The 20,109-nt window shown below is 49.2% G+C and overlaps 1 protein-coding gene across 7 annotated transcripts in view; it reads left to right on the top strand.

The window, feature by feature from the left end:
• CHKA (choline kinase alpha) overlaps positions 1 to 20,109 on the top strand; it is a 62,176-nt gene that overhangs the window by 29,349 nt on the left and 12,718 nt on the right. For 4 of the 7 annotated variants that reach the window (XM_030833320.2, XM_030833316.2, XM_030833318.3 and 1 more), the window contains 5 exons: positions 6,944 to 6,997; positions 13,018 to 13,131; positions 17,226 to 17,359; positions 17,753 to 17,857; positions 18,932 to 18,990. In XM_030833320.2, coding sequence (XP_030689180.1) covers positions 6,944 to 6,997; positions 13,018 to 13,131; positions 17,226 to 17,359; positions 17,753 to 17,857; positions 18,932 to 18,990 — 466 coding nt within the window. Of the gene's footprint in view, positions 1 to 5,960; positions 5,991 to 6,943; positions 6,998 to 13,017; positions 13,132 to 17,225; positions 17,360 to 17,752; positions 17,858 to 18,931; positions 18,991 to 20,109 lie in introns of all 7 variants that reach the window. The other 3 variants (XM_030833317.2, XM_030833319.3, XM_060302848.1) reach the window with 2 other exon arrangements.

Raw genomic sequence — 20,109 nt, forward strand, 5'->3', positions numbered from 1 at the left:
TTTTTTCCTTTCTGGTACTGGGAAGGAACATGAGCTCTGCATCGTCCAGTAGCAGCCTTTTCCCAGAAGCAAGTTTGGCTGATTACAAATAACCAGTTTGCTTATTTATCATGAATTGTGGAAGACACAAATGTCAGTACGTATTGTTCTTTCAATGTAACCTGTGCCAGTTGGCGGAAGTCTCAGAGGGGGCTTTGTCCCTGCCTCTGTCAGAACAGTGACTGTGTCGAGCCAGTCCCTTCTCTGCATGAATGGAGAGATTTGGCCTCACCGTTTTGAACGGTCTCACAGGCATGAACGTTTATAATACACCAGCGATCTCTCGAGTGCTGTCTGGGAAAATTTTGTTTTTGTTCTTTGAGTAGTAGAAGGCTAATACTAGTGTTTGTTGAAGTACTAACCATAATTAAATGAAAGGCACCAAGGCACAACGCAGATATGTATCAGTGACTCAAAAGAGTACCGTTTGGGACACGGTCTTTTCTGAATCCAGAAAACAAAATGTCTTCTTCCCTGTTTTCTCTTAACCCCAGTTTAATTAAAAATTCAGTCACGATAAATTACAGAGCAGCCTACAGATAGCTGGCAGTAAACTCTTGGCTACTGAGAAGCTGTCTGCTTGCGGCACTTCCCTCTGGAGCTGAGACGGCATGGCTGCCGCTCCCCGTGCAGAGCCCTGCTCCGTCCCGAGAGGCTGAGCACATGTCCCTGCTAACTGAACACGGTGCATTCGATTTTTTTTTCATTGTATTAGGTCATCATGACCTAATTTACTCTGGTTTTAAAAACTCCCCTTGTATGTGTTGAGCATGGTGTAATTATACCTATTTCTAAGGCAGTCAAAACCTCCCTCTCAGAAGTGAAACATGTTTCTAGCATTGCGTGTTCCCATTTGGTCTAACCTAGTATTTCTTCCATTAATACTCTCCAAAGATAGTTGCCAAATTACAACCTACAGTGGTACCACCTTCCGTACCTGCTTTGGTGCCTTCTTTTGATAACTAAATAAACCACAAACTACTGTGTCTAATTTTGACATATGCAAAGTGTCTTTGTCTTGCTGGTCTTAAATGTTTGGGCTTTAGAGCATGAAGCCAATACAGATTTCTGGTCCCTGGAACGCTGGTGTGACCGCAGCCCGCCCTCTTGGGAAGGAATGTCTTTGTGTTGGGTGGCGTGAAGGGCGTTGGGGGTAATGTACCACTTTAGCTGTATGTGCATGTGTTCTCTGCTGCAGGCTTGTCCATGCGATCGTGCCTGGAGCACTCTGGTTTCCAGGTGACAGACACGATTCACGGTATAGTATGAGTCCTCTGAAGTTGGAGCATTCTCTACAGCTTTAATTTCTTTCTTTTAGTTCTTGGTTTCAAGAAATGTTTTTTAAAAACAAAGTTGTAATGCTTATGTTAAGTAGCACCAGCTACAGTCTGTGCTTGCTTAAAGAGGTACAGTAGTTAAGATTTCAGAATGTTGAATATATCACTTTGGGTTTTTTGGTTTTTGGTTTTGTTTTTTGTTTTTTTTTTTTTGGTCCAAAGCAGATCAGACCCTTTCTTCTGTTTCCTCAGTAGAAAATGACAAACATTTCGTAATTTTAGAAATTTATGGGCCTCAACTTGAAAGTTCATTTGAAGTATTTAGCTGCTTCTTCCTTCATACCACTTTCAGCCTTAAGGAAATGCCATGTACATATTGATGTGTTGGTTAGACTTAGAAACCTCCTTCTCTGTCCTAATCATTTAGTGTCCTTCTCGCCCACCCTGTGCCTTTATGAAGCTCAGCAGTGCTGATCTGATGTGGGAGGACACAGGCTGGAGAAGCGAAGGCCCTCTTCCTGGACACGTGTTGCTTACAAGTCAACCCTTGGGGTGCTCATGCCGAAGGAACTCAGAAGCCTTTGGAGTCTTGGGGCCTCAGGTTACCCTGGATCAGACCTCAATTTTGAGAAGGTCCTGAAAGGCGCCTTCTTTACCTGGACTTCCACTCACCTGTCTTTCTCCTAGTTCACGTCTGCCTAGAGCCTTTTAGACATTCTAGTCTCCTCTTGATGTTCATCAAGACATCCGATTTTGTGAAGTTCAGCAGGGTCACATTGTCTTAGATTTGGTCCTTGGGCAGATCGAACGTACTCTAGAAAAACGTTAGGAATCATTTGTCTCTTTAAATTCTCGTAATCCATATGTGTTCACTAGGTAATCACATAAGCTATACTTTAAATCATTGCATTGTCATCTCACATTTTAATGTGTTCTATAAAATATTTTCAGAAAAGGCTGTAAGAAGCCATGAAAGCAGTAAATGCAGAATGTTTTCATGGAGATGAGGAAGCCAGAAGGTTAGAATCTGTGATATTGAGAAGAAAACTTGAGAAGAACCACATGACTGCTGTGCATTCTAGGGAGTCAGGATTCTCACCCTTTCCTGCCCCAGCTCACCTGAGAGGTGGCACACAGTCCGATCGATGGTTAACAGGGATGGTGACAGGTGTGGCCCCCTCGTTGAGAGCCTCTTCTCTCGTAGAGAGTCGACGTGGTCAGATAACCAGTGTGGATCTTAGAATCTTCAGAGCCACAGGCAGTATAGTCAGGAAGCCCGTGTCACTCCAGGGCCAGACGAGCATCACAGCTACTGAACATTCAGGCTAGTGCAGCCCATCCTGTTACTCTCAGGATAAACACTGATAGTCTGGAGTCCCTCGGGACTCAACTCAGGAGGTTAATCTCAGGTTAGTGGAGAGCTGGATGATTTTCCTAGACCAGATCTTAGATGCCCTAGAAGTTGAGTCTAGCTAACATTTGGATTATTCTTTCTTAATCACTCATTTCTAGATCCCAAAGCACTTTATCAAGGCTGCAACCAACTTACTCCTGTTTTAAAAGAGCCTTTATCTCCACACAGCTACACATACACAGACTAGGGAAAATGAAGATGCTGCTTTGTTTCATCTCACAAATGTGGTTTTATTAAAGGAATTTAATCATAAAACTAGTTCCCTCAGCATTAGCAGACTCTTTTGTTAAGAACTGGCCAAGCGATGAGAGTTTATTTGGCTTAAACAAATTTAAAGAAATAAGCCTGTTATACTGTGGAATATCAGGTAACTTACTTTTTGCAGAGTCTTCTTTAAAGTACAAAAACCTCTAAAAGCCTCTAAATGCAATTTTGCCAGAAAAGTAACATTTGAAACCTTGTACCAAATATATTTATTGTAAAAGTAACATATACTTTTAAACACTTTTTAAAGTATAGGCATATGTAAAGTAAAAAGTCAGAATCCTCTATGCTCTCATCTTACTGCCTTAGCTCAGGGGTCCCCAACCGCCGGGCCGCAGACCAGTACTGTTAGGAACCGAACCGGGCCGCACAGCAGGAGGTGGGCCCTGCCACCCCGCCATCGCTCCCCGTCGCTCACATTACCCCTGAACCATCCCTCCCACCCCCGGTCCGTGGAAATACCGTCTTCCACGAAACCGGTCCCTGGTACCAAAGAGGTTGGGGACCGCTGGCCCTAGCTAATAGAGTTCAGGCTTTTAGGAATTTAGGTTTTAAATTTACAAGTGCTTGGTCCATCACAGATCTGTTTCCTCTTTTGAACTCTTCTATAACTTTGAACAAAATATCAGCCACGCCCCTTCATTGCTTTTACCACTGTAGCCTGTTGCTGCAGCACAGCTAGTGAATGCATGGGTTATAGTGAGTACTTGCAGATGCTCTTGAACACCAAGCCCAGAACAGGAAGAAAAGAACGAGGAAGATGGGAGGAAGCCAGCGGTGGTACATTTTTATTACCGTTGCGTGTCTTCTTCTTTGTTTTTATGACATCTTCGTAGCATACGATTCACTTATTGATTTAAGCGTACCATTCAGTGGTTTTTAGTATATTCACAGAGCTGGGCGTTGTCTTAAGCATGTGGGATACATTCTGACTTCTTAGGTCTTGAAGTTTCAGCGTTTATTTTTAAAAGCATTTTATTATGGAGAATTTCAGATGCACACAAAAGTAGACCAGAAGAGCATAATGAACCCCAGGTACCCAGTATCCATCTTTCTCTCTGACCAGCTGTCTTTCCTCTTTACCTTCATTCATTCTCCAGGGTTATTCCAGACATTGTCCTATTTCTTCCATGACTGTTTCAGTCTGTACCTATATAAGCTGATTTTAAAAAAACATGACTACATTAGTGTTCACATTAAAATTTTTAATAATTAATATTAAATAACCAGCTAGTGTCCAAATTTCTAATAAATGTTAAAATTTTTTACCTTTATTTTATAACTTATTGAAAGCTAAGTTTTATTAATGTACAAATTAGTTGGTGAAGAATTTGGAGTCATGTTAAATACTTGTACAATGTGTTTTAACATCTGCTTCAAATAAATTTGTGCGTCTGAAATAAAATCCCACAGATTCCAAGTTACATTTTACCTTCTTTCTTCCTGGACAGAACAGTCCTCGGACTCTCTTTTGGCCACTCTCTCTTGTTGGCTTACCTCTGCAGGAGGCTGCTTCTCTCACCTTTCCGTGAATATTCAGCCCGCTTGGTTGGCGATTTCCTGGTCTTGCCCTTCTTACCTGTAGGACTGAGGGAACCTGAACATTCTGTACTGAGGAAACAGAACAGAGGGCTGGGTGTGGCAGAAGTCCATCTTGCCTTCCTGGTGGTGCTCTGATGGGATAAGTAATGCATTCCCTTGGGGGTGGAATGGGGTGGGCGGGGGTGGGGAAATGATTAATAGAATTTATTTCTACCTAACAGCGCTGATATGTTAAAAAGGAATGGCCTCGGAAGCAAGCCAACTTGTAACTTGGATGAGGTGACTTGCTGGCTTTGAGAGCACCATTAGACAAGGGAAAGGGAACTTCTGCTGGCTAAATAACCCCCTAACTGTCTCCCTAAGAAGATACAGTTCAAGTAATAACAGCACAGGAATAACCATAGTCACCTAGAATTTTGTGCAGGTCAAATCCCGTTACAACAAATTTCAGTAGGATATCCAAATTCCTTGTTTGTCTTTTCCTACAAAGTATCAAAATAAAAAAAAAATACATATACATATATATATATACAGTATATCAGATTATAGAACTTTTTTTGTTCTTAACTGTCTTTGGGGAGAAAAAGCACAAGGATTTAATATTTGGGGGACATTTCAGCCCCATCGGACATTCTGACTGACACTGTTGCCAGTTCTCCCACGACTGGGATCACAGATGTAAGTCTGCCCATCGCCCTTGGTTGCTCCTTGAGCTTCCCAGCGCAGGAGTGTTTGTTTAGTTGTGCAGGCCACAAAGTGTAGTGAGCACCAGGGTTTGCTGGGGAGACCAACAATAAAGGAAAGATGGAGTCCCTATTCACTAGGAACTTGTAGGCCGCTGGGAGGGAGCAGCTAAGGGGTAGGTCTACGGCCGCCCATGGTGCGGTCAGGAGGGTATTTTGGAGGTAAGGAAGGAGTGGCGCTTTCATGGTACCTAGGTACTCCTCCCGAGGGTTTTTATCACACCCTACGTCAAGCCATCAGCAAGAGTCTAAAAGTATTTCTGTAGTATTTTCATTTTGTAGCTTTCATTGTAACGGGATTTAACCTGTAGCATCTTTTCATCAGAGAAATGCAGATTACACAAATGAAAATATCATATATCCCCCATTTGTACTTTCTGTACTTTGTACAAAGTGTACTTAACTGTGTGTTAAAGATATTATTGAGTATGTCTAAGTGCAGCTCTTTTGCAGATAACTTCATATGAACGTGGATATTTATTTTGTTTACTTTTATATCGAGTAAACTAGAACATGTACTGTTTATACAAAACATTAAATGTCTGTGGGATGTCATTTCCGTGTATGATGGATGGGAGCTGTCGCTTTAAACCGCTTAGGTGTTTTGAATGATGCTAGAGTAGCTGGTGGTGCTTAACGTGGCATTTTTTTTCCTGTCCACACTTTCTACCCTTGGTACAGGTATTTTTGATAAAGCTGTGGAATGGAAAGGTATGTTTTTCCTGGGATGTTCAAGAATCTTTTACCTTAACATTTTTAAAGAGCTTCCTTTATGGGCTTCTGTGTCTGACGTAAGCAGACTTAGTTTAATTTTAACAAATAACATCTTTCTAGGGGCAATATTTGAGTATAAAATTTTGACAGGACACGTTTGAAGGTTTTTAAAGCACTTGGGGTGGGGGGTTGCTTTTAAAAGATAAGATCTGCCATGAAGAAAGGATGTGGCCAGAGAGTTGCTTATGGTAGTTCGTGGTTGAGGTGTGTTATTGACTCGATCCTGGTTACCAATAATTTGCAATTTCATTGAGGAGAGCGATGAAAGTATCTCTCAGTACGTTAGCATACGAAATAAGTTTGGGCCTTTATTAAACTGGCACAGGCCTCTCTCGGGTGGAGGAAGACTCCACACTGAGCTAGTGGTGCCCTGATGATCAGGCTTGGCCGCGCAGACTGGGTGCCAGGCTTCCTGCCCACACAGGGCACCCTCGTCCACCCTGTGCTGACCTCGGCGGCCGCGAGCCCACGTGCGCCCCCTGCCCTTGCAGGACAGCACCCTCCTGGGACTGGCGTTGCCTCAAAAGACCCACCTGGCTAAACAAGATAAGCCAGCCCAGCGTTTGTCTTGAGGAGGCCTGATTGATTGGGAGAGCAGCCTCCACTGACTTTCCTCCAGCAATGAAATTGTGAAAAGGTACTCGGGATGGTGGTGAGACTCACAGCTGTGTGGTCTCGACAGCACGTCCCTTTTCTCGTAAAGAAATGAAGTGCTTCCTCAGGTGTTGGTCCTAGTGTGGGACACTGGTGGTGCATTTAGACTGCGCTGAGAAACACTCGCTAAAGATCTGTGATGTTTTGTAAACCGTGACTGTTCTGATGGTTGCAAAGTTAGTGTCTGCTCAGTGTTCCCCATCTCACTGGAAGTGTTTGCTTTTTCTCATTCGTAGCGGTCCTGTAATAAGGAGGGATCCGAACAAGCTCAGAAAGACAATGAATTTCAAGTAAGTAATTCAGTCCGTTCTGCATTTGTGTGAGGTGTGAGCTGGTGGTGGGCAGCCTTGCCCCCCTGCTCTGGCAGTGCCCCTTCCTGCCCTGGAGTCCTGCTGTGTGTCCCAGAGGAGGGGCTCTGGGGGTACTGGGAGCTGCCACAGTGAGACCCAGCGAACAGTCTGTGTTCCATTTCCTACTAAGGGTGTAGGGAGTGCACTTGGTGCCTTTAGGGTGATCTGAACAGCATTTGGGGTGCTAGGAGGTGGCGACTTGGGGTGACCTGCGTGCGTGATACTCTGATGTGGAGGCAGTCTGTCGCTGCCCAGGTGTCTCAGTGGCTGCCCTCCCCCGGGGCGGGCAGGAGTGTTTTTCCCTCTGCGTGGTGCCCGGCTCCCGAAGGCTTCTTCCTAAATATGAGATTTCACTCAGAAATGCGTATATTCAGAAGAGCTCGAGGTCCAGAGCACCTGCCCCCTCTTTGAGGCTCAGAGGTGGGGCGTCTGGAGTCGTGATCTCCACACTCCAGGGAGTGAACAACTTCTGAGCACACTCCCCTGGTGTGTGGAGGTTTGTGTATAACGGGGGGAGTGTGTGGGTGTGCGTGTGTAGCATACACACCACGCACCCCGTAATATTGACACACGTAAATACACTGGTTTTACTAATTGTATACGAATTATTAAAGTGATCAAGAAATAGAAATGTAGAAGAGGTGAGAGCATATAAAGGAATAAAAGCGCTGCTGTTCTCTCCTCGCGGTTCCATGGATGTTTTGCATGGGGTGACGCTGTCTTCAGCCTCCTGGGCCCTTTGTGTGTAGACTTTCGTCCTTTCTGGGAGTTGAAGCTGTCGGGTCACTAGGACCTCCACGACGCTAAATCTGAAGTGTGTTTCCAGCTCTTGTTTTATCTGGACTTCTTAGCAGCGAAGGTGGCCAGGACACAGGGACACGAAGTAAAGGCCCCTCGTTTCCTGCACCGCTCTTTGCCTCCTTTGTGGGCTCAGTCTGTGATTGTCTTAAGTACTCAGAGTCCCCAGGCCTGAGGCCCTATTTCCACCCCCCGCCTTACCAGGCCACCTGATCCAAAGCTGGTCCTTGCGTTTCTCCTAGGGGCCAAGGGTCTGCAGCTCCTCCAGCCCACAGCCCTGCTTGGAACTAACACTAGCTGCTACCCGTCTCCTGGGGTGTCTCACCAGGTCCAAGACCGAACCCATACTCTCCCCACCCCTCCAAACAGCAAAATCTAAATCTGGCCTTTCTGGGCAGGCCGGGAAGCAGGGAGTCACCTTCTGTACCCTTGTCCCCTCACCCCTGTGTCCCATCCACAAGTCTGTTGGTGGTTTTCCTTTGAACCATATCTTGGATCTGTCTACTTTCTCTCCATCTGGACTGTGCACCTGCCTAGTCCAAACTGCCACCAGCTCCTCCCTGGGCTTCCGCTTCCACTCTTATTTCCTGCAGACCATCCCTTCGTCTTTGCCAGAGCCAGCTTTTGAACTGCTCATCCGATCGCGTCAGCCTCTTGCTTACAATCCTTCGGTGGTGGCTGCCTGCCCTGGTCCCAGTTAGGTGGGCTTTATCCTGCCAGGTCCCGGCAGCCTGACCCCCGCCGAGCTTCCTGGTCTCATCTCACAACGCCTTCCCCCTTCCCTGCTCTCCAGCCGTGTGACCCTAAGCTGTGTGGTTTCCTTCCTGCCACGGGGCCTTTGCAGATGCTGCTGCTTCTGGCTGGAATGCTCTGCTCTTCAATCCGCACCACTCCCCCCAACTGCTACTTACAATTGGGATCTTGGCTCCCAGGTTCCTTCCACAGGGAGCCCCTTCCTGCTCTCTCATGTAGGTTTGCTCCTCCATTCGTGCTCCTACAGCACCGAGTGCCTCACCTTTGCACTTTCCGTGACTGTAAGTTTCCGTATTACGTGTTAACGTCTGCCTGTTCGTATGAGATTCTAAACTCAGGGCGGGATCCCACTGCTTGTGCACACTCTTCTGTCCCTTCCTCTCATTAGTCCAACGTGCCTTCGCCGCCGGGGACCCGCGCGTCACTGCCACACCACCTCCTCCTCCTGCGCCGGCTGGATCTCTGCTCAGGGCCCAGCAGGCAACAGTAGTAGGTGCTGTGATTTTGTTTTTGATCCTCTGTGTCAGAAGGTGGGCAGTTGGCTGTCAGAATGGGGAAGGTGGTGTGTGTCCCTTGAGCCTCTTTGAATGGCCGGTCTCCTCCAGCGGGAGGCCTGGCTCCATTCCCGTTTGTGGTGCTAAGCCGCAGGAGGGGGCCAGCAAGTCTGGTGGGCTCACCTCCCTGGCCTGCGCTGTGTGTGTCTCACCTTCTTTGCTCTTTGGCCTCCCCTCCCCACCAGAGAAATGCTGTTACGTCTTCTCAGGAGGGTCATAATCTCGATATTATTGCTGGACTTTTTAAAGGAGGAAAACCACACAGATGAATTGAGAAGTCAGTCTAACCCTCCCCCAGCCCCCCACCCCGGCCCCTCCCGCTCTTCTGCCCGCTCTGCCCGGGTGTCCGTCTGACCCTGTCCCCGTTGCTCCCAGAGCCACTCTTGGTTCTGTCACCGACAACTTCTGTGTTGCCAAATCCAGGGCCCACTTTCCTCTGCCCCCTGTTCGCTGTCTCCACGGCGTCTGACACAGGACATGCTGTCGCCCGTCCTGACAGCAGGCATCGTCGCCTCCCGCACTACCGGCTGCCCCGGTTCCCCTCCTGCTGGCCCGGGTACATCAGGGGGTGTTAGGTTGCCGTGTAAAGTGGGTTTCTTGCTGTAGGCACAGTCGGTTGGAAACATTGCTGTGGGTGCTGGGCGTCCTCAGGCTCTGTGCTGCGCCTCTTCGGCCAGTTCGTTAGCTTTAACGCTGGCCGTACGCCGAGGACTTTGTATCTGGCCCAGACCCCGCGGCAGCCCCAGCAGCTTCTCCGGGCTGATTCGGTCCTCTTCTTCCTCGGTTCCTCTGCTCCGTGCATCGGCCCCTCCCAGGCCTTGCTTTGCCCCCGTCAGGGTCACCGTATCTGCTTGTGGGTGGCCACCCCGTCACGCTCCATCAGGATACCCTCTGCTCCTTCTCTGCGCTGCCCCGGTCTGCCAATGGCCCTGCTCGGTTCCGGCCGTTTCTGTCCCTGGAACGCAGGCTCTGTCCGGGCAGCAGCCACGTGTGTCTTGTTCTTATTGTTTCCCTGGGGCTTAGCACATGCTGGGTACAGAGTATATGTCCAAGTTACATTTGGGGGGGTGAATATATGAATGAGTATTTCTGAAGCCATCGTGATTCGTTTCAAGTTGAGGTATTGAGCTGCTCTCCTGAGAAAGCAGGACCAGCCGTGGGTGGATGGTGGGGGCCGAGCCCGGGTGCTGCAGGCAGTGGACCGGGTCACGCCCTTGCGCCTGTCCTTCACTGAGCTCGCTTTCCTTGAGGGTTTTGAGACCTGAGGATACCTGCTGTCCTTCGTAACCTACCCATCCTTCTTGCTTGTGACTTGGCATTTTCTTTCATTTCCTTCCTCTCCAAATTCTTCCCTCCACACACCACCACCCCTTCTCCCTACTGTGAGTAAATATTGAACTGCAGTATCACAGAAGAACAAAGGTGTTTCTTGTTCACAGTGTGCAGAGCAGTGCTGAAGAGAATGGGAAAGTTCTTTAAGTCTCTTTCCATCTTCTCTCCACCATCCTGGCACCGGGTGGACCCTGCTCTGGAGGATCCTGGACAGTGTGGCTTCGGCCCCGGTACCAGTGATGGTGCCACGTGTGAAGTCAGCTCCCAGCAGACTTTGCACTGCGTGGGCACCACGCACACTTCCTGAAGTCATACTGTGGGTTAAATCTGTGTCTAGAACTAGACATTTCAGACGTAAAGGGCTGTTTCGGATTGGCTGCACATGTGTGTCTTACATATGCCAACCCCAGTGCCCTCCAGCTTAGTCACGCTACACAGAAAAAGGTTGAAAAACCAAATTTTAATCCTGGCAAAATCCTGGCTCCGTAGGACAGAGGAGATCCCGATCCTACTCTTTGGAAACAGTTGGGGAGTGGGTTGGAGTTTTGAGGTGGGAGACTGTACAGAGGGCAAGGGGCTGCCAAGAGCCACTGCCTGCAGGTGGCGTGGTCTGGGCCGAGCCCTGCACCTCCTCGTCCACGATGCCAGCCTCCGATCGCTCGGGCGGGCGGCAGCAGAGGGTTCGCTTCCCGTGGGGTGTCTCTGAGGCCGGAGTTGAGGTAAATGGGGCCAGCACTGACCGTACCTCCTGCCTAGGTTTGCTGTGAGGTCAGGTGAGTGAGAGAAAACATTTTGCCAGCTCAGTAGAGCCGTTAGGAACTCGTTCTCATTCTCTAAGCGTTTAAGAGATAAAACCCGTCTGGTCGAATCCTCCTAAAATCCATTAACTAGATAGATCAGTGCTGTGTCTGGATTGTCGTTGTCTTAGTCTGCTCGGGCTGCCAGAAAAAGCCACCTGGGTTTATTCTTCATAGTTCTGGAGGCTGGAGGTCCAAGGGCAGGGTGCCAACACGGCCAGGTTCTGGTGACGGCCCCTTCCTGGCTTGTAGATGCCGTCCTCTGCCTGTGTCCTCACGTGGCGGAGAGGGAGGCAGAGACTGAGAGAGAGGGAGAGAGGGCAGGCTCTCTGGGGACTCCTCTTATAGGGATACTGACCCCGTCAGGGCTCCACCCTCGTGGCTTCACCTAAATCCATCACCTCCCAAAGGCCCCATCTCCAAATAGCATCGCACTGGCAGTGAGGGCTTCAATCTCTGAATTTTGGGAGGACACAGTCCAGTTCATAGCAGTCATATGTACAGAACTGCAAATTAGTGAATAGAGGTTGGGCCTCACAAGGTGATGATGGTTAGATCATAATTGTGGAGATTATACAAGATGGTGGATGGATTACCAACAAACGCATTCTCCCCAAAATGTAAAAGTGACTGAATTACTTTTACTTTAATATGGCCCCATGTCCTTTGGAAGTAGCTTTTCTTTTTTCCTTTTTGTTTTCTTCTCGCCAACTTTAGAATCATGTCCCTGCCTGATGAGTTTGTCCTGCTAAGTCTCTCCATCCATTTTGGTAAAATGAGTGTATTTTAAAGAGCTCTGTTTTATTGAGCAGTGTTTCTCTGAGATCCTGTCCCCACGGCCCCTTTCACCCCTGAACAAGGGGTGACCTAGAATCACCTGAGAGTGTTTCCAGACCACACCTGGTGCCCCTCCCGACACATCGCCATAGAAGCTCCTCAAGACGCTTGGGCACAGGGCTCCTTCCCGCCCTTCGCCCCAACCGATGGAAACTCTTAAGCTGTAATTTCCTGCTTAAGGGAAGAGGACTAAGGAGTGGATTTGAATTGAGACCAAAAGGTGGATTTTGAAGGCAGAATGGCTCTAGATCCCTCTTCGTTATTAGGAGTAACTAAAGGCGGAACGTAGGAGCGTCAAAGAGGTGTAGACAAGAAGACAAATGTTAAACGACAGAGGAGACTGGGGATAAGAGCAGAAAACCGAACCCTTGAGCGCCCTGTGCTAGGGTGCACTTTGGCATGGGCCCCGCACCCCGTGGGGGACCCCGCAGGCCAGTTTCATGGGCAGAGGGCCCTTTGAACCATTTTCTTTCCCTGGGCACTCTCGACCGAAAAGCAGATCAACCGTCACCAGAATGGATGGACTTGTTGTGACCTTTGATAAGATGCCAAGGGTGAGACTCATATGAGTTTTAAAATAAATAGAAGCGATAGAATATTGATACTGTTCTATTTTTGGAACCAGTGACCTAAATTCAACTTGAATTTTAAATCTCATCAATATAGTGTGATGTTTGCCAGCATGGATCCTGAGGTTTACAGATCTGTTTCTTCGTATTTAAAGTGGGGACAGTGGTAATAAAAACAACAATTGGTAAAAATAATAATGATGATGATGCGCCCTCAGGGTTGCTGTGGGAGTGGGTGAATCGGCTTGTGTGAAAGGACTGCCGGTGCCTGGCTCGTGGTCCACACTCACTAACCGGCTGTGTGTTGCCATCTGTTTCAGGGCGCCGAGGCCATGGTTCTGGAGAGCGTTATGTTTGCCATCCTTGCAGAGAGGTCGCTGGGGCCAAAGCTCTTTGGCATCTTCCCCCAAGGCCGCCTGGAGCAGTTTATCCCGGTAAGATGCGCGGAAGGCTGGTCAGGTGATGGGAGCCACAGTGAGAAGACAGAGTCTGTCTCGTCACCGTCAGTGCAGGAGCCCGAGGCGCTGTGGTCCAAAATAGTAAATGTGGCCTATGTTATCACAGAAGTAAAGAAAAACAAAATTTCTCTTGAATTTACATCAAAACCTCTGTCTTTCCTGCAAAGATACGTTCATCCATTCAGAACCACGCAGGCAGACCTTGTTTAACTGAGCTTCGCAGATGCTGGGTTTTTACAAATAGAAGGTCTGTGGTGGCCCTGCATTGTCAGACAGTGGTTAGCATTTCTGAGCAATAAGATATTTTGTAATTAAGGTATGTACATTGTTTTTTGAGACATAATGTGATTGCCACTTAATAGACTGAAGTGTAGTGTAAACATTACTTTTGGACACGCTTGGAAACCAGAAAATTCACGTGACTCGCTTTGTTGCGGTCGCTTTACTGTGCTGGTCTGGGACCGGACCCCCAGAATCTCCGAGGAGGCCTGTTTGTGAAACCTAACAACTTCCGGGCCTTGGTTATAGAACCTGCTGCAGGACGTGGCCCTGCCCGCACTGTGCCACGTGTCTGGTCTTTGCCCTGCGGGCGCCACCACTACTCTTTCCCTTGTCTCCCACTGCCCCCCCCCCCACTTTAGGGTCTCCCCTGCCCTCATGTGCCTGTCAAGTTCCTTCACATTTCAAGGCCTTGCTCAGATCCTCCGTTTGCAGGACTGTTTTCCCTTCCCTGCTGTGCTGAGGCATTGTTAGTGTTGCCCTAGCATCCGCCAGTGTGCCTTGTTTAGAGTTCTGTGTGCATAGCCCCCGCCCTGTGCCCCGTGCCCTGTACCCTGAGCCCCGAACCCCGAAGAGGGCTTTAAGCCTCAAGAGTTCCCTATAAAGTTGAGTGTGGGGCAGGTCTGGGCCTCGTGACCGGCTCGTTTGGGTGGAGATGCCGAGCCTTGCTGGCCTGTGTTTCCGCTCGTGGAAGGGCACCCCTTCTTGAGCTCTGTGAGCTCCCTAAGGGCTAGGGGCTGCTGCCTTCATGTCTTGCCTCATGTGATGTCTTGGCCATGAGAGGCCTCGGTGTGCAGGGCCGCCCGGTACAGTCGTGCAGGTGGTGCAGAGCACAAGGACACCTGGCCGACAGGGTGCTCTGCTCGCCAGGCCTGCGTCCAGCGGGGGCTGGAGGGGGCGTGGTGCCCTCTTCTCGTTCACACGTGGTGCCGTGTGTGCCAGCTGCCAGCCTGGGGCATGTTTGAAGGAATGGATGTACCTCCCTACATGGAAGAGGCCTTTCAGTCTTTTCCCTGGCACCTGGCTGTAGGTTTTTTTGTTTTTAATATAAATTTATTTATTTATTTTTGGCTGCGTTGTCTCTTTGTTGCTGTGCACGGGCTTTTTCTAGTCACAGTGAGCAGGGGCTACTCTTCGTAGCGGTGCGTGGGCTTCTCATTGCAGTGGCTCCTTGTTGCGGAGCATGGGCTCTAGGCTCATGGGCTTCAGTAGTTGTGGCACACGGGCTCAGCATTTGTGGCTCACGGGCTCGAGAGTGCAGGCTCTGTAGTTGTGGCGCACAGGCTTAGTTGCTCCGCGGCATGTGGGATCTTCCCGGACCAGGGCTCCAACGGGTGTCTCCTGCATTGGCAGGCGGATTCTTAACCACTGCACCACCAGGGAAATCCCTGTAGTTTATTTATAGTTTTATTTATAGTTTTCCCATTAAAGACAGTAACATCTGTCTAGCATGAGAATCAAATGAGATAGCAAAGTATTAGAATTTTGGAAATACAAAACACTTCGTATGGTTATAAGTGCCAACGTGGATCCGTCTTAAAAAACATAATGTTGATAAAACCAAATTGCAGAAGGCTACAAACGGTATCATAGCATTCGTATAAAGCCCAGTAAAAAGCAAGATACAAATTGTTTAATAAATACACACGTGGGCCGCTCTCACCTTCTGCGATGGCCCACACTCTGTCTGTGGAGTGTGTTTCTCTCTAAATAAATCCACTACTTACCTAAAAAAAAAATTTTAAAAAGGGGCTTCCCTGGTGGCGCAGTGGTTGAGAGTCCATCTGCCGATGCAGGAGACACGGGTTCGTGCCCCAGTCCGGGAAGATCCCACATGCTGCGGAGCGGCTAGGCCCGGAGCCATGGCCTCTGGGCCTGTGCATCCGGAGCCTGTGCTCTGCAATGGGAGAGGCCACCACAGTGAGAGGCCCATGTCCCACCAAAAAATAAATAAATAAATTTAAAAAATAAATAAATACACATGTGATAAAACTTCCCTTTTTAGAAAAGGTAGAGGACCAGTGAACACAACTTAGAATAATGGAAACGTCTCGAGGGGAAACACAGCTCCTTGAGATCAGGGCACATAGGTGGTTATGTCTATGGAATAGTTACTGTTCTCCTGTTCTTTTTGTTTTTTGTAATTTTTTTTTTAACTTTTTTTTTTAATCTTTATTAAATTTGTTACAATGTTGCTTCTGTTTTATGTTTTGGTTTTTTGGCTCCCTATCTCCCCACCAGGATCGAACCCACACCCCCTGCATTGGAAGGTGAAGTTTTAACCATTGGACCGCCAGGGAAGTCCCTGTTCTTCTTTTAAAGTTTTAAAGTTCTCTACTCGTGTACACGTTTACTACATAACATAGTAAAGATTTTTTAAAAATTATTTTAAAATGCTAGGTTGAACCATATGAAACTGCCAGGGTTCAACTGTTTCTGCCGCCAGAAACAGCGACTCCATTTGCCTCAGCCTGTCAGCGTGTGTTATTTCCAGGTTTACCCTTGACCGCTGAATGGGGTGAGATGAAGTTCATCTCACCTGTTCCCATGGCTGTCCTCCAGCAGACACACGAGAGCAGTGACCTCTGAGAATGGTAGTCAGTCTCATATCTCTTTGTGCTGGGAAAAGAGCTTGGATTCCAAGATTTGTTCACGTTAGCTTTAAATTGTCCCCGTTGCCAAACCAGTTACGGGCCTTCTTTAACAGCCGAATGAAAGCTCCGCCAGCTGCCTCGAGGAGTGCTTGGCGTCCCGCCGCTAGACGCCGAGTTCCCTGTCCTTGTCGCGACTTGATAACTTGGGAGAGTCTGGGGTTGAGGGGAGGATTGAGCCTGATGCTTTCAGGGAGCTCTCAGCTCCGATCACAAGGCACCTGCCATCCTTTGAGACTTCCATGGCTGGGTGCTGGCCCGGGGCCTTGACCTGCAGCGTCTGCTTTAGTTCAGAGCTCCCTGTCGGGGACTTGATGTCCTGGTTCCCATTTTACAGAACCCAGAGAACGAGGCACAGAGGTATAAAAGTACACCCTTGGCCACATAGCGTTGAAATGAGTGTTAAACCCAGAATTTGAGCTGGGGTTTCTCTAACTTGGGGACACTCACTCTTAACTCCTGTGCTGTATGGCTTCGGATTCTCAGAAAAATCTCTCTTTGGGTTTCGGTAGGGAAGTGGTTGGTTTGGAAAAGATAAGAGGTGCTCCCGTGGGTAGCCGTGAAAGCGCAGCCAGGACGGGTGTGGCCGCAGGCTGCACTAGCAGAAGACGGAGGAAGCCCCCTGCCACACCTGTCCCTGGTCGGCTTTGCCCTGAGAGGCTGCTCTGGGCCAGGCTGGGTGCTGAGCTGCCCCGAGGGCAGGAGTGGGAAACCCTCGCCCCGAGCGCCTGGCGCCCCTTCTGCTGGGAAGCTGTTCTGAGCACCACACCGCCTGCCCTGTGTCTGAGAGGAGGGCTGAGCCGATGGGGGAGCTGGACGCGGGCCACGGCATAAACTGCTGACGACCCGGCGCTTTGAGCCTAGGAAGGAGCCCCCCGCAGTGTGGGGTAGAGTGACGGGAGAGCAGGACCATAGGTGCGTGAGAAGGACTTTGTCACAGCGAAATGGCCCTTTGTGGCTGGCCTGCCCCTCCCTGAGTAGTGCTGTCTGCAGGGCACAGTGCCCGTTCTGAAGGAATTTTGCGCCCTGGATGAGACTTAGATGCCCTAGAAAGACGCTTCTAGCTCTAGGGCTGTGTGCTCTCACGCTTCCGGGTTACCTGGATGAACGCCATCTTCTAACTCCCCTTTTTAATTCCAGAGCCGGCGATTAGACACTGAAGAATTAAGTTTGCCAGATATTTCTGCAGAAATAGCTGAGAAAATGGCCAGATTTCATGGTATGAAAATGCCATTCAATAAGGAACCAAAATGGCTTTTTGGAACAATGGAAAAGTAAGTGATCAGCCGCTGGGCTCTCACCTAGCTTCCCGCCGGTGGCTCCCAGGGGTTCCAGAGCAGCTCTTGCTTGCCGTGCGGGTCAGAGGCCTTCCCCGGTCCACCAGCGCACAGGCTGTCCGCTGGTGATGATTGTCTCATGAATAAATTGTTCTTGAGTGTAAAAATCAATTCCTGAACCAGGAAAGCAGACTGTTTGCAGAAATGCTCCTGAACAGGCTAGATGGGCAGAAAATCCACATCCTAGAGTGTACTGAACCCCAGGCCCTTTTCCCTCCTCTCCGTCTGGGGTCAGGGGCCCTGCGGGTTTTGCATGGTTACATTGAACTAGAGCCCCAAAAGCAAGCTAGGTGAATTGAGCACTGATCCTTTGTTCCCTTCTTTTGCAAGATACCTGAATCAAGTGCTGAGAATTAAATTTACTGGGGAATCCAAAGTTAAGCAGCTCCACAAATTCCTCAGTTACAACCTGCCTTTGGAACTAGAAAACCTGAGGTGAGTGTTTGCTTCCATTTCCTAACTTAGTAAAAGTGCATCTGTCCAGAAATGTAAATGTTCTTAGTCACCACGCCTGCTTTCAGTGAACGTTAGGAAGCATCACCTGAGGCTTGGTGTTTCGTGGGATGAGTTTAGACAGATTAATTCTGTCATCTGGAATTACAGTTTTATATGAGTGGCATCACCTCTCCTCTTTTACATTGGTTTTGTGGGATAAGTTTAAACAGATTAATTCTGTCATCTGGAATTACAGTTTTATATGAGTGGCTTCACGGAGGAAGTAAAATTCCAGAATTCTAGTCCTGGTCAGTGACTAGGGCGGTAGGTTTTTTCTGAAACAAAAACGAAAAACAAGGGGCTTCCCTGGTAGTGCAGTGGTTGGGAGTCTGCCTACCGATGCAGGGGACGCAGGTTCGTGCCCCGGTCTGGGAGGATCCCACATGCCGCGGAGCGGCTGGGCCCGTGAGCCATGGCTGCTGAGCCTGCGCGTCCGGAGCCTGTGCTCCGCAACGGGAGAGGCCACAACAGTGAGAGGCCCGCGTACCGCCAAAAAAAAAAAAAAAAACAAGAACCATGGGGGCGGGCCAGCGAGTGTCAGCCGATGAGGGGAACAGATCAGCCCAAGCTAGCGGGGGATGGAGTAAGAAGCTTGACACTGGTTTCTGAGTAGAGGCTACGCTGGTGTCTCCAGGGTGCGGGGGGCACGCAGGCTTCTAGCCTTCATCCATCGCCTGAGTGTCAGCATTTCCACCTTTAACTACTCACATATTTGAGTGTCTGCTGAGCCAGCATCAGGATTGGTTCTGAGGAGATGTGACCAAGACAGTCTGCAAGGAGCTTCTCTTTTGTTAGGAGAGAGAGAAAATAAGTAAATAAAAAAATGTCAGGTTGTGATGAGAGCTGTGAAGGAAACCAGAGGTCAAAACAGACTGACACAGAGGGCTCTGCCTGGGGTCCGAGGTCAGAGGGCTCCGAGGAGGGCCCCCCGGAGTGGGGAGAGCGTGTGCAGAGGTCCTGCCACGGGAGGGAGCTGAAAGGGTGAGAAGTAACAGCAAAACCTTCCTTTTCCAGATCATTACTTGAATCCACTCCATCTCCAGTCGTGTTTTGTCACAATGACTGTCAGGAAGGTAAGAATTGCTGCCTGTTATGCTGAAGGTGGGGCTCGTGTGTCTGCTGAGAAGATTCCCTCCAGTGTGTGTGATAAATGCCAGGCGCCCATGAAGAGAGGGTTAGGTGCACGGAGTTACGGCACGGCCGTGCACGAAGTGTTGTGTGACTATTAAGAGTGAGGTCGAGTTTTATACAAACCAACAGAAAAATCTCCAGGCTACATCAAGAGGAGAAAAAGCGAGTTTTAGAAAAACGTGTAGGATATCATCCCATTTCTGTAAGAAAAAATATGAGAATATCCACTAAACCGAGAGCTGGGATACACGAAGTCACGTATTTGTTCAGTGTTTAACTCCTTTCGGTAAACATGTCAGTTGGCTTTGTCAGTCCGAAAGGCATCAAAGAGGAAGATGGCTCCTCGGCCAGTCTGGGGGCGCTTGCCTTCTGCCCCTGCAGCCCAGCACGCTGGCCAGGGCCCCCTTCTCTCTCAGGGTTGGCTCACATGCTTCTAATGACTTCGGGTTTCTCTGCTTTAAAAAATTGCACTCCCATGTACCCCTTACTGTAACCAGACTCTACCCAGTGTTATTTCAAACATACCAGTTTCGTCAGAGGCCCCATCCGGCCGGGCACCTCCCCCTGATACTGCCATGGCGCCTGGCTTTGCCTTGCTGTCCTCATCCTGCCCAGCGCAGCTGGCTGAGGTCCACCCTCGGGCCCTTTCCAGGCTCTACGGCTTGTTTTTAATTTGGAGAACAGTCCCTGGTGAAGACTTGTCATCAGTGAGACGTTAGTTTGAGCCAGAATACCTGTTACTAATTAGCTGATGATTGCTGGGCAAGTCGGGTCAAGCAGCCTCGTGTGTGTAACGGGTGATGGTGAACGGCCCAGAGGTCGCCGACGGGCTGAGGGAGGCCCCCGCCGGCCACGGCAACACGGGGAGAGCGTGGAGGGGGCGGGAGCTGGACACTGGGTCTGGCCCCGGTTCTCCTATCAATGGCTCCCGGAAACGGACGATGTGTGCCGAAAAGCCTTGAACCTGGCTCAGCAGAGCCCACCCGCCAGCGCCACCGTGAGAGATGCAGCACGTTGGGTAGAGCGTGGGCCTCTCCGAGCATGTGCCTGGGGGGCCAGTC

Source organism: Globicephala melas, chromosome 8 (assembly GCF_963455315.2).
Source record: "Globicephala melas chromosome 8, mGloMel1.2, whole genome shotgun sequence".
In the NCBI taxonomy this organism is placed as follows: Eukaryota; Metazoa; Chordata; class Mammalia; order Artiodactyla; family Delphinidae; genus Globicephala; species Globicephala melas.